Source organism: Rhipicephalus microplus, chromosome X (genome assembly GCF_043290135.1).
Source record: "Rhipicephalus microplus isolate Deutch F79 chromosome X, USDA_Rmic, whole genome shotgun sequence".
NCBI lineage: Eukaryota > Metazoa > Arthropoda > Arachnida > Ixodida > Ixodidae > Rhipicephalus > Rhipicephalus microplus.
In genome coordinates, this window is record NC_134710.1 from 388,761,846 (window position 1) to 388,776,078 (window position 14,233).

Consider the following 14,233-nt stretch of genomic DNA (forward strand, 5'->3'; position numbering starts at 1 on the left):
TAGTCTCTTCGTCTGGTAGCGTTTGGCGCGAACGGTTGTCTCTCGTGGTGTCCCCTGGTGCAAGGCACCGCGGGTCGTCTGCCGGGGTCCACTGTGGCGAGTTAGGCATTGGCGACACCGCCTTGCGTTTGTTATGTTGAGTGTTGTATAATTATGTGTAAGTTTGTTTTTGATATTTTAGTTCGGCTGACAATATCGTCAATCAAAAGTAGTTAAATAAATATGTAATTGGTTTGTTCCAACCATGTCAGCCGTGTTCGTTCACTCCAAGAACGTGGTGGCGATAACCACCTCTAGACCCCACAGGGTAGCGCACCAAAATAAAATGAAGATACAATAAAAAAACTTTTTCTTTTTCAAGGACCAAGGTGGGGGGTGGGTTCATCATGCAAGTGCGTTGATTATGCGACTAAATACTTTACATATTACTTCAGCAATATACCACCCTGGATGAAACCAGTGTCCTTGTCTTTTGTGCACACTAAAAAAAAATTTTTACCAATTTACTCAGCCATCAGTTTTACTGCAAACACAACTGAACTTAACTGGCGAAACATTAGTACATATGCACATTTGACCTCCTGCAGATGGCATTCCCCAATATCAGGGTTGATTGCCTAGGCTAAGTAATATGCCAGCTTCAGTAGCCAGCATCAAAACACAAGGTAATCTTAGCGTTTTGCAACTTTACTGCGGAGAAAGAGGAAAACAACACTTGCATTTAAAGTGATTGCACTGGGCACTGTCGATTTGGAATATTTTTGGAGCAGTTAAATTTTAGTTTTGGAGCGCTTTGGAGCAGTAAAATATTAGTTTTGGAGCACTTGGGAACAGTAAAATTTTAGTTGTGGAGCATTTTGGAGCACTAAAATTTGAGTTTTGGAGCATTTAGGAGCAGGTAATCTTGCAATTAGGAGCACTTTGAAGCGGTAAAATTTTAGTTGCGGATCGGCAAGTATCGTTTCCCAGTTCGGGGTGAACTGCAGCCCATCCACGAAATCAAGTTTTTCTTTTTTGTGATGTGCTGCTTATGGCTCCTTCAGTATGGAACACTTTTCTCCATTCCCGTTGTGCCGCCAGGTTCCTGTGCACTTCGGCATACTCGATAACTTCTTTCTTAAAGCTTATCATAAACTGCCATCGACTACCACTCATTTCTGAAGGAAATAGAAAAAAAGAAAACAGCAAACTGACAGCAGATAACCGAGGCAAAATGGCGTTGCTAGAACATTGTAGGCCTTGATTGAGCCTTGCCCAACAACGCCGCTGCTGATGCTCACATAGCAATGGAGGCTTTGGACTTCAGCTGCCCATTTTACGAGACTTCCACTCCGGTATATAAGACGAGAGTCGACTTTTCAAACGTTTTTTTTTTTTTGAAAAAAAAAAAAAATCTAGTTCCAGTTCTTAGGCCAGATTAGTGCACGTTAAATAACCCCAGGTGGTTGAAATTTCCACAACACTCACACTATAGTATCTCTCATTAACATAAGATGGTTTCAAGACGTTCAATTAATGATTATGATTACATATGATGATAACAAACCACACGCATCGAACAATGACCCAGTCAAAGTGACGCTTCTTTACACAAGCGCTTCAGACAAGTGTAGACAAGTGTGCGGCCAGCGCATGTGAAATAAAAATGAAACTGCAGTTTGCCGCCACTCCCACACTAGAAATCGCGGTCGCTACAACGCCATCAGCAATAGCGACTACAAGTGACGAAAGTAGGTGGCTAACGGAGCCATAAATTAAAAAAGCTGAAAAAGAAGCACAAGAGGTTTCAAGGTTCAAGTCGATCTTCGCATACGACTATGTTAGAGCGGACTTTAGCTCTAATGCATACCTCTAATGCATACTTTTGTAGCAGTTTTGCAGTTTACACAGAAATATGTTTTCTGTGTACATCGTGGTTTGAAAACTTTTTTTTTACAGTTTCGGGCGCTTGGGACTCGCACTCATCACCGCGATTTGTTTTTAAGCCATTATAAGACTACACCGCCATTATTTACGCTAACAAGGCTGTTTGATACCCCCCCAACACAATGTTTTTTTGTGCGTGAATAAACTGAAGCCCCCGCCCCTTCCCTGATGCAGAAATCTTCTGGATTCAGCATCCTTGGGCATGGCAGCAAACCGATTCTGGTCATCATGACGTATGTTTTTGCTGACTTCATTATCAGCCACTTCAGCAAAGGAGCGCGCTTCCAACAGTCAATGCTGAGGGCAGTAATGACTTCGCTTCTCACCATAGCGGATAATCACCGCGGGTTTAGGCTAAGCGAGCCACAGGGTCGTGTCTCCATCACCTACTCACGTGTAGCGCACCACTCTGCGCGCGCTCAACTAAAGAAGCATTTAGCACGGCGTGGCAAAACAAACAGTGTTTGATTAGCAGCAGTACACAAACACATTATTACTTTTGGCGGCACTCCGAACAACAGTACAACGTGCGCTCCCAGGACACGGAGAGCAAAGGCTCCCGCACCCACGTCACAGCTAACAACGGCGAGCTTTTACACGCCTGTCGGGAAAAGGTCCCTTGCAGCTATGCTTTGCAATCTCACGATGGCCACTGGGCCTGGTCGCAAGAGCTAGGGCAAACCTCGTACGCGTAGGCCTATAGCAAGTGCGGCTTGGCGTGGTGCAATCACTTCAAGCACCAGGCATCGCTGTTGGCTTAGCGTACGGTACAAAGATAACACTGAGGTAAACACACCCATCAGGGCCTGGCACCCGGGTAGACTACAGTCCGGCAATTCCCAAAGGGGACGCGGACGAAGGAAAACCATGTGCTTACCGGGCGCTGGCCAACGGAGAGACCCTTTCCGGCGTGCACGTGACTAGGCCTCGCCGATTCTCTCAGCCCCCAAGAACACGCGCCGCGCCTGTGCGTGGTGCTGTCGCCACGCGCCGTTACCAGAGCACGGGAAAGGAAAAGGAGCCGCCGTACGACGGAATGCCCGCGAAATGGTCGGGAGCTTGTCTCAGATCCCCACATCCTCCCCTCTCCTTAAGTCACCCTATTTACCAGTCTGCAGAGGCAGCCGGTCGTTGCCCATGCATGCAAAGACGTCATGCGATGGGCAACACAGCAGCTAGCCTCAGCCTAGCCCTGCAAGTGCTGCTGAAGAAAAGAAAAAAAAAAAATGGAACAACAAACAATACACTTGAGAAATATACTTGGTGATGGGAGTTCATGATGCTCACGCAAGAGAGCGTCCACGGCGCGGAGGGGAAGCGTCACGTAATGTTTCGGTTGGGTGACCGGGTGGATGCGAGAGTGCAAGGTGAGATGATGATGATGATGATGATGATATATGGTGTTTTTTGGCGCAAGGGCCATTTGATGGCCAAAGAGCACCAGTTCATGGGACAAGGAATGTGGACAATGATTGTGATTACCGGCTGTATAAGGGCCATAAAATTCCTCGCGATAAGGCGGGTAAAAACATACAAGTAATAAAATCATGACCATGCCGTGAAGGGTGTGTGTGGTGCGAATAGATGACAAAAGTTGGTGATAATAAAAACAATGGTGGACATGTATGGCATTAGCACAAGTGCCTCACTTGTTCATACCCTTGCGTCCAAGGGCCGTGAGGCAAGTGCTTTGTTGTGTAGCCACCGCAGCGAAAACCTCTCTGCAGAGGTCGTGCTACGGAATGCCCGGGTATATGATATGAAAACTATGAATTTCTTTTAAAAACGCTAACAATGATTTATGACTAAAAAGCGGTTCTCTACCGACGAACATAGCAGGGTGTAAAGGTATATGTTGTCGGTAGGGTAATGGAAAGTGTTGTCTTCTAAGAGTGTCTTAATTGTTTACATTGGATTAAAACATGAAGAACTGTTAATGCCTCACCACATTTATCACACAATAGTGGATCGCCACCGGACAAAAGATGTATGTGTGTCGTGTATGTGTGTCCTATCCTGAGTCTTGTTAGTGTTACCTCTGTTAGATGTGATTTTGATACTGACGGCCAATGGCCAAGGTGTGGCTTGATAACGTGTAGCTTGCTTTGTGTGTGTCTATCCAACTTGCTCTGCCAGTAGTCCCTGAGCTTTCGTTTGAGAGACGGCTTAAGATCAAGAGGCGGGATCGATATGGGTGTAGTGGCACTGATTTCGTGGACGGATGCAGCAAGCTGATCCGCCATCACGTTGCCTTGAATCTCACGGTGCCCTGGCACCCAGCACACTACAACATGTTGGTTGAGTGTGTAGAGTGTGCATAAAATGGAGTAAAGTGAGACGAGAACAGGGTTTTTTTGTTTTTTAAGACTGTGCAGGGCCATTACCACACTGAGGGAGTCTGTATAAATTACTGCTTTTTGTATTTGTAATTGTTTGATGTGTTTAGCTGCCACAAGTATCGCATAAGCTTCCGCTGTGAAGATACTTGTGCCTGGATGTAGAGGGCCAGCATCCAAAAAGGAAGGGCCAACAGCAGCGTAGGACACAGAGGAGTTGGACTTAGAGGCATCTGTAAAGAACTCAGGACGTGTGTATTTGTGTTGAAGTTCCAGGAAGTATGTTCGTATATGGGCAATAGGCGCATGTTTAGTAACTTCTAGGAATGACATCGCAATTTATAGTCTGCCACTGCCACGGTGGCGGATATGCTACAGGAGCCATTAAACTGTGTTCAAGTGACACTCCAGTGTCCTCAGCTAGACCCTTCAGGCAAACTGAGAAGGGCTGCCTCATTGAAGGCCTGTTTTGAAACAGAATGGAGCTCGACAAATCATTAATAGTAGAGTATGAGGGGTGCCTCTTGTCTGCTTTCACCTTAAGGAAATATACAAAGGACATGTAAGTTCTTTGCAGATAAAGCGACCACTCATTTGACTCAACGTAAAGGCTTTCTACGGGGCTGGTGCGAAAAGCACCCGTAGAAAAGCGGATGCCCAAATGGTGCACGGGATCCAGTATCTTCAAAGCGCTTTGAGTCGCAGACTGATAAACAATGGCCCCATAATCTAAGCGGGTGCGAATGCCGCTTCTATACAGGTTCATGAGGCGTTTCCTGTCGCTACCCCAGGTAGTACGTGACAACCCTTTTATAACATTCATGGCTTTTAAACACTTTATTTTTAAATACTTTATGTGTGGTACGAAGGTCAACTTGTCCAAGATTAAGCCTAGGAATTTATGCTCCGCATTCACAGACAGACGTTGGCCGTTCAGTTCAATGTCGGGTTCCGAGTGCATGCCTCTCTTTCGGGAGAACAAGACACACGTGCTTTTTCCTGGGTTCAGTCGGAATCCGTTTTCCTCTGCCCATTTGGAGACCTTGTTTAAACCTAACTGAACCTGCCGCTCACACATTGCTAGGTTGCATGACTGAAAGCCAAGCTGGACGTCATCGACATATGTGGAATAGAACATAACTGAACCTGCCGCTCACACATTGCTAGGTTGCATGACTGAAAGCCAAGCTGGACGTCATCGACATATGTGGAATAGAACATATTGCGGGGATGGACAGGTGCAAGGAATTCATTTTAATAATAAAAAGTGTACAACTAAGTACACCACCTTGTGGTACTCCCGTTTCTTGCACAAATGTTTGCGAGAGAATACTGCCCACACGGACACGGAATTTCCGATTGGACAAGTAACTCTCGATTATGGAAAGCATTCTACCGCGCACACCCAGGTGAGACAAGTCTCTTAATATGCCAAAACGCCATGTTGTGTCGTAGGCCTTCTCGATATCGAGAAACACTGAGAGGAAGTATTGTTTGTGGACGAAAGCGTCTCGGATCTGTGCCTCGATACGCACCAGATGGTCGGTGGTGGATCTACCTTCTCGAAACCCACATTGGTATGGGTCGAGCAATTTGTTTGTTTCTAAGTAGTGGAGTAAGCGGCAATTAATCATTTTTTCAAATAGCTTGCAGAGGCAGCTTGTTAACGCTATAGGTCTGTAACTTGATACAGTAGAGGGATCCTTTCCCTGCTTCAAAATTGGAATTATAACAGCCTCCTTCCAGGAGGAGGGGATCACACCTGAAAACCATATGCGATTATAAAGAGAGAGGAGGGTTTCTTTAGTTTTGGAGGGTAGTTCCTTCAGCATCGCGTACATTACGTTGTCAGAACCTGGGGTAGATGTATTACAGCAGCTGAGTGCTGTTCGCAGTTCTGCTAAGCAGAATGGTGCATTATATGCCTCATTTCTTGCGGATTTTCTTTCTACCTTTTGTTTTTCTATTCGTGCCTTGTAATTCTGGAAGTATTCGGAGTAGTGTGAGGAGCTCGATTTGTGTTCGAAATGTGTGCCAAGAAAGTTGGCTTGATCCTCCAAGCTTTCCCCGAGGCTATTTACTAGTGGAAGAGAATACGTTTGTTGGCCCTTAATTTTCTTTACCTTATTCCACACTTTTCCCTCATCTGTGTACGAGTTGATACTCGATATTAACTTTGTCCAGCTCTCTCGTCTAGCTTGTCGACGCGTTCTCCTTGCCTGCGATTTGACCCGCTTGAAATTTTCCAGGTTTTCTGCTGTAGGGGAATCGCGAAGCAACGCCCATGCTTTGTTCTGAGTGGTCCGTGCTTTCCTGCATGCGTCGTTCCACCATGGGACTCGCCGTTTAGAAGACATGCCACTCGTTTTGGCAATACATTTAGATGCGGCATCAAGTGTAACAGCTGTAAAATATGTGACAGCGTCATCTATGGTCAGGGCAGACAGCACAGTCCATGTCATGTGTGTAAGAGTTCTATACCCTTCCCAATCAGCTGAGTCAATCTTCCATCGAGGAACCTGCGGGGGTAGTGGATCTTTGTTTGCCGCACTCAGGATGATTGGGAAGTGATCACTCCCATAAGGGTTTTTAAGAACGTTCCACTTAAAAACAGGTAAAAGGGGCGGTGATGAAATGCTAAGATCTATGGAGGAGTATGTGTTGTTTGCAAGGCTAAAATACGTAGGCTCCTTTATATTTAAAAGACATAAACTAGAAGAGAAAAGGAGCTGCTCAATGAGACGTCCTCACGCATCACAGTGAGCATCGCCCCACAGGATATTGTGTGCATTAAAATCACCTAGAACCAGAAACGGCTCTGGGAGTTTATCTATTAATGATTCTAGATCACGTCTGTGTAGCTGTTGATGGGGTGGTATGTACACAGAACATATGGTAATGAGTTTGTTAAAAAGTACAGCTCGAATGGCCACTGCCTCAAGGGCCGTTTGGAGCTTCAAATGCTGGCATGCTATACTACGATCAGCTATAATGGCTACACCGCCAGATGGTACGACAGCATCCCCCCGGTCTTTTCGGAAAATAATATATTGTCGTAGGAAGTCCTTGTGCTTAGGAGTTAAGTGCGTTTCTTGCACACATAGCACTTTCGCATTGAACTTACTCAGAAGTACTTGGACGTCATCTATATTTCTAAGTATTCCCCTCACGTTCCACTGTATGATGTTGTCCATAGTGCACGGAAAAAAAAAAAAAGAGGAAGAAGTGCTGTGTGCAGAAAAGACGGAGATTAGCTCATTTTACAGGGCCTTTGTCAGGCCCTGTAATCGGCGTTCTGTCCTTTTTAGGGCGGTCGAGAGAAGCTCGCCACTCCTTCGGCGCTGGATGCCCGCTCTACAGAGCGATCTGTGCGTCACTTAGACTTCGCCTCGATCAACGAAGTCTTTGTCCCCACCGAGCTGGGGGTCGATAAAGCCCCCTTGGCCTCGTGATTGCCCTGGCTGCTGCCAGAGCTTGTAGAGGTCACTGGTGTGGACAGGCTGAATGTGGGCAGGGCAGCGCTGGCTGCTCCCACCGTAGGGGCTTGTAGCGTTGGCCTCGGCACGCTAGGCGCGGTCCGGGCAACTGCCAAGGGCCTTTGTGGTGCCGCCCCTCGTTGCACCACTTCGGCGAAAGGTGTTTTTAGTGCCAATGTTAACGACATCCGTTGTCTTGCTTCCTTGAATGTGATATTTTCCTTTACGTTTATAGCTATTATTTCTTTTTCTTTTTTCCAGGCTGGGCACGCTCTGGAGTATGCGGCTTAGAAGTGTGGCAGCTTGGGCTAGTTGGTATGGCATGACGATAGTTATAGCGCGAGGACAAAACGACGACTACCTTCGCAGTTAGCACAGAGGACCTCATCATGGCTACATTCATCAGCACTGTGGCCGGTTGTGCCACACTTAGCACAGATCAGCTGCCCTCGGCAGCTCTGGGATGCATGACCGAATCGCTGGCATTTGAAACAACGCCTCGGGTTTGGAATGAAGGGTCGGACACGGAGTTTTATATAACCAGTTTCGAGAGTCTCAGGTAAAGTGGTTGAGTTAAAGGTGAGTATTAAGTGCTTTGTTGCTATTTCGTTGTTGTTACATCTGATTTTGATGCGCTGGACATGTATTACACCTTGGTCCTTCCATCCATCAAGAAGCTCTTCTTCACTCAGTGTCATCAAATCTTCGTCCGATACCACGCCCTTCACTGTATTCATGGTACGATGTGCGCTCACAGAGATGGGGATGTTACCGAAGGCTACAAGGTGCGAGAGTTTATTGTACTGTTCCTTGTCTTTTAATTCGAGAAGCAGATCTCCACTTGCCATCTTCGTGGCCTTATAGCCGGTTCCAATGGTCTCTCTCAAACACTTGGCCACAAGGAAGGGCGAGATCGCTCTAGCTTTTGTAGATGATTGTTCGCAGTGGAGGACATGGTATTTTGGGAAAGTTTCTCTGTTTTTCGGCCAAAGTAGTGAAGTTGCGTCGGTGCGTACCCTTTTCGAGGCACGATCAGTTAGAGAGGGAGTCGAGGATCCCATGGGAAAATGTGTATTTTTCGGTAACGGCGCCTACCACCCACCACGGAGTCCAACAAGGGGACGTGGCAGAGCATGTGGGCATGTCTGCGCAACGCCAGCAGTACGCAGTTACTATAACCCAATATGGTTTCCCCTAGTTTGGATAGCCACACAAGGTTAACCCTTGCCGCCAGGAAAAACAGAAGTAAATTGAAGAGAGGAGAGAACAGGAAAGATGTAAAGTGAGAACAAAAGACGAAGATGTAGGGAGAAAGAGAGATAGGAAAAGGCGACTGCCGATTTCCCCTGGGTGGGTCAGCCCAGTGGTGCCGTCTACGTGAAGCCGGGGCCAAAGCAGTGTGTTGCCTCTGCCGGGGGGCCTTAACGGTCCAATCACCCAGCGTCGGCTAAACCCCCAGGATCCCCTTTTCCCCAGACACGGCAAAGCCACGCACGGCTAGGTGTGGGAGGGAGTAGAAACTCCCCCGTTAGCTCGGGTCCGTGGTGTCGCTACACACCAAACGCCTACTTGCGCAGGCGCCCCTGCGGGGAGTGCAAGGTGAGAGGACTGGTTGAGGCCCTCATGTGACGAACGCCGCATCGGTGGTGGTTCGGATGGACCTCGCTGCAACAGCCGGCCCTTCTGCTGAAATCATGGTTGCCAAACCAACTGGCTGCGAGGCGTCCTGGTGTTGGTAGAGGGTCATGCACAGAGTCTGCAACAGCTGGCCTTGCGCAGGAGCCGTAATGGAAAGGCCAGCAGAGCTTCTCAGTGACGGCAGGGAGCAGGGCACAGCCGAGCTGCCTGACGACTGCGGATTACCGAACACCTCCAGAGCCCAAGGTGGTGTAGGGGTCGGTGCCTTCCTAAGTTGGCGTCGATGCACAGAAGCACCACGCACGTACACACACCTCTGATGATCGGGTCCCTCAAAACGCGCCCCGCGAATAGGCATTCCCGGCAGGCATGTTTACTTGAGTGCCAGCTTCGGTACCGTACGCTAAGCCGACAGCGATGCCTGGTGTTTGAAGTGGTCGCACCACGCCGAGCCGCACTAGTCGTAGGCCTACGTGTACGAGGTTTGCCCCGATTCTCGCGACCAGCCTCAGTGGCCATCGTGAGAGTGAGCAGCATAGCCGCGAGGCATCTTTTCCCGACCGGCGTGCCAAAGCTCCCCATTGCCAGCTGCAACATGCTCTCGATTTCCCCTTATTGTGAACGTGCACATGCGGGAGCCTTTGTTCTCCGCATTCTGGGAGCGGACGTACTGTTGTTCGGGGTGCGGCCAAAGGCAATAAAGTGTTCGTGTACTGCTGTTAATCAAACACTGTCTGTTTTGCCGTGCCACGCTACACACTTTGTTAGTTGAGTGCACTACACGTGAGCAGGTGACGGAGACGCAGCCCTGTGGCTCGCGAAGTCTGAGCCTGCGGTGATCATCCGCTACGGTGAGTAGTGAGGTCCCTACACTGCCAACATGATACCCTTTCCGGCGCGCACATGACTCGGCCTCGCCGATTTTCGCAACCACCGAGAACACGCGACGTGCCTGCGCGTGGCGCCATCTATTGATACGCGCCGCTATCAAAGCACAGAAAAGGAGCGGCCGTACGGCGGAATACCCACGAAATGGTCGCCTTAGATCCCCACAGGGAGGAGGCGTGAGTTTGCAACAATTATTCAGCAGCAGCAAGCAGCTTTTGCCAGAAGCATTTGCACAGCATTTGTAACTGCCTTATGTTTTTTTTTTCTTTTGCGGGTGAGAGAGATGACTACCATGATTTCAAAGCGAAGACAATCAAATTGTGCAGTTTTATTTTTTACTTTAATTGCCCTTTTTTTGTGTTTATGTTACACTAATGTGATTATGTCATGACATAGCTTACTACAGCATTTCCATTGATGGAAATAGCAGCTGAAACAGAAAGAACCTTGCTGTAGCGTCAGCTGTTGGAACAAGCACAAGCCCATAGAGCAACGGTGACTGTTACCGCGGATAAGCAAAATGTACATCCGCAGTTCAAAGGAGCCAGCAGGCTATGAGATTCATTCCTTGCAACGAATCACAATGCAGCCTCTTACCTTTCGTATGTCTGCATGACAGATGTTTTCACCCTTAAAGTATAATTATGTTGTGAGTGGAGTTAGACGTCCCCACAACTCCAAGCAGTAAGCTTGATCGGGCTGTCTGTGGCCACAGTGCCAGATTTTTTCAAGTACATCATGCTCAACAGCAAGTACAAAAAATGCTTCATACCCGAAATTTTGCTATTTTTTAGAAGGGACCAAGTCGGGCCAGAAACATCGGGTCATTTTAGAGTTCTTAAATTGTAGCTTTAGAAACTTTGATAGTGGCTGGAGAGTGTAGTGTGTATTTTTTTCGTATGAGCTCCACTAACAGTATTTAAGTATTTTCAGAGGAATCAATGCTAGAATATTTACAGGCCTTGCAAGCGTGCTTCTTCATATCAAAGGTCTTCAGAGGGTTCGAGGATCTGTACACACCCTGTATCGGCTTATAAACAAAGCATGCCTTTCACGCAAGCCACATATAGAGCATAACCCAGTGCCTCTTAATCCCCGAGATTCCCGCACCAAACACTGTGAAGTCATCAATTTTTGAAGGCGTTTGCTGGGTTTTACGTGACACTTAATGTAATAATGAGCCTCCAAGGTAAAGCCCTAGTGATTTGACATTTAAGTAAATATGCATAGAAAATAGAAAGGAGCACTTGCCGGATCAAGATGGTACGCTCTCCCTGGCCCTTCTGCTTCTCTACTTCAATGTGGGCACCAGAGGACTCGCGGATAGCATTAATGTTGCAACCGCAGCGCCCGATCACCCGGCTGATAGCCGCCGAGGGCACAGTCACCTTCTTGGAACGCCGTACAACTTCTTTCCAGCCTTCCTCACCCCGATGGTGACTCTTTGAGGAGCTCAATGTCAAGCTGGCAACAGAAGACACAAGCATGCCAGTGGAAGACGGAGACGCATTCATGATGGCACTGCCAGAAGAGCCACTCTTCTTCGGCGAGGAGACCACGCCGGGAGAGGGCCGGCCTGTGCCACTGCCAGGACTGCGAGGTCCACCACACGCGTCCAACACATCCAGGGCGAGCTCACCTAGCCTGTAGGAAAGCAAGGGCTACAGTCACAGCCTAGCCAAAAATCATCTCTCAGCAAAAGCAAAGTGCAGAGACTGAAACTACCAACTAGTGCAAGAAAAATAATTTTTTTTCTTCAAATGCCCTCATATGCAATGAGTGTTTGTAGTTTAAATCACTGCATAGTCTTTTTACACAGCCTATTTTTAGCGCTTTCAAGGACGTAAGGCAAAAGGCATGGAAACTTGTTTATTAGGCTTGTAGCTTGAATAACATGGACCCTTATTTAAGTAAAAAAAAAAAAACTCTGGTGTCTTCGATATATCGGATATATGAAACTTCTTTCCTCACGCAGAGTTAACGACATGTGTTTAGGTAGTGTAAAAACCACCACGTGGTACCGATGCTTGAAGTCAGCACCACCTAGCGTTTTGCATGAAGTGAAACAGACATTACAAACACATACATCAAGCCTTAGACAACATCCAGTGTCCTAAGCTTGACCTAGTGTTCCCAGGCTAAACAATAGCCTGAAGGTCTATATCTAGAGGTGTGAGGGTGGTGACACCTCTTGTAGAGTTGTTTCCACCGCGTGGCGCACAAGTCTCGTGCAGAAGCCCTATTTCGGGGTAACAACGATTGAGCGGTAGGTGACATGTTTGCGAGCGCTGATCACCACTATCATTATGGTTAGATTGGTAGCGCCGGCGGTGACCCCTAGCAGCAAGCCTTTGTAGTGGCATGACAGAGTTGAGTGAGTCTATTCTGGCTGGTGGCGTTTGGCATGAACGGTTATCTCTTGCAGTGGGACTCCGATAAACGGCACCGTGGGCCCGTCTGCCGGGGGGCCCTTGTGGTGAGTCAGGCGTTGGCGACACCGCCTTGTGTTTGTCATGTTGTTGAGTGTGGTGTAATATTGTGTAAGGATCTTTAGCATGTTTGAGCACAATTTATGTATTTTGATTCGGCTGACGATATCGTCGTTCTAAAAGCAGTTAAATAAATGTGTTGGTTCGCTTGCTTCGTTCAGACCGCGTCTGCTGTGACCCCACACTGGCGCCAAACATGGAGCTCTTGGAGTATCGGACGAAAGTGTTCACGGTTCGTAACAACCTTCTTTTTTTTTTTTTTTTTTTTTGGAGTCGGAGAAGAGTAGGCCTAGGGGCACTTCCATTGCTAGTGTCGACGGGGTGCTTCGTTGAGAGCGAGGAGATTGGTTGTATCGTGTTTAAACTTGTCGGCACGTTGAGTTTTTTTTTTTTTTTTCTGCTAGCAAGTGAGTTTTTTTGTTGTTGTGGTTGGTTTTCAAGAACGTTGTTCGGTTTGGACGAGAGCCATGCGGGCTGCATCCTGGGGTGAGCAAAGCTTAGAGCACGTTGATTGTAGGCCAAGCCCAAAGCGAGTGAGTGTAGAAGCCTCGTGGGTGATCTGATTTTCTGTAAATAGCTTCTTTAATCTCTTTGGACTCAGAGAGCCAGGCATCCTTGCTGTCTTGTTTTAAGGCTCGACGCAGAGGCGTCGTGACACCGCCCAGGACGGTGGCGCCGATCGCTTGGTAAGCTTGAGAGCGATAAGGCTGGGACAGGTTCGGTAAATAAAGCCAGTCGAGCTAGCAGTGAAACGCTATTCTCTGACAAGAGAAGAAAATTAATGTTTAATTTGCATGAAAAAAAAAATTTGCTCACGCAAAAAAAAACGAAAAGGGAATGATAGAATCAACAAAAGGTAAACTGACAAGCATAGTCAGACAGAATATCGACACAGTTCTCGTTAATGAGGGGAACCCTATACCACTCTAAATAGTAGTTTGAGTATACAGCCATTAGTGTTCTTGTATTGGAGTCCGGACGCGCAAAGAGACAAATACGGCCCACCAGCGGTTCACGCCCATCAACACTCCAGTAAGCAAGCCACCGTGGTGGGAGTGCACAAGCTCGGGCCCGTAGCCCGACGGCTCGCTCCCGCTCCCAGTAGGCGACGTCATCTGCGGCGCTGTCTTCTGCTCGAACATCAGAACCAGGCCGTGCCAGAAACTTGCCAATTGTCGACCTGGCTAGGTGGATGCCTTGTTGCCCAGGTACCTGCGCCTGATGAGCTCGCACACCGCACCTTAGCTGTGCTCTTTCCACCACCCGCATGATTCTTCTTCAGTCTTCTCCTGTGCAGTGGCTCTGGATTCGGTCTTCAGTTTTCTTAAGTTTTTCTTTTTCATTCGCCAGTGTTCGCCGCGCTAGCGCAGGTAACACATTGCCAGTAGCCCGCCTTCGTCATCTTGCCACACCAATTTTAAAAATCAATTCACTCGTGCACTTCACTCATTACAAGAGTCCCCCCTTTGAAAAGCTTGTT

The 14,233-nt window shown here is 47.8% G+C and overlaps 1 protein-coding gene across 13 annotated transcripts in view; it reads right to left on the reverse strand.

The window, feature by feature from the left end:
* Positions 1–14,233, reverse strand: part of mask (multiple ankyrin repeats single KH domain) — a 340,851-nt gene that overhangs the window by 56,089 nt on the left and 270,529 nt on the right. For all 13 annotated transcript variants that reach the window (XM_075880102.1, XM_075880101.1, XM_075880092.1 and 10 more), the window contains one exon: positions 11,516–11,908. In XM_075880102.1, the coding sequence (XP_075736217.1) occupies positions 11,516–11,908 (393 nt within the window). The remainder of the gene's footprint in view (positions 1–11,515; positions 11,909–14,233) is intronic.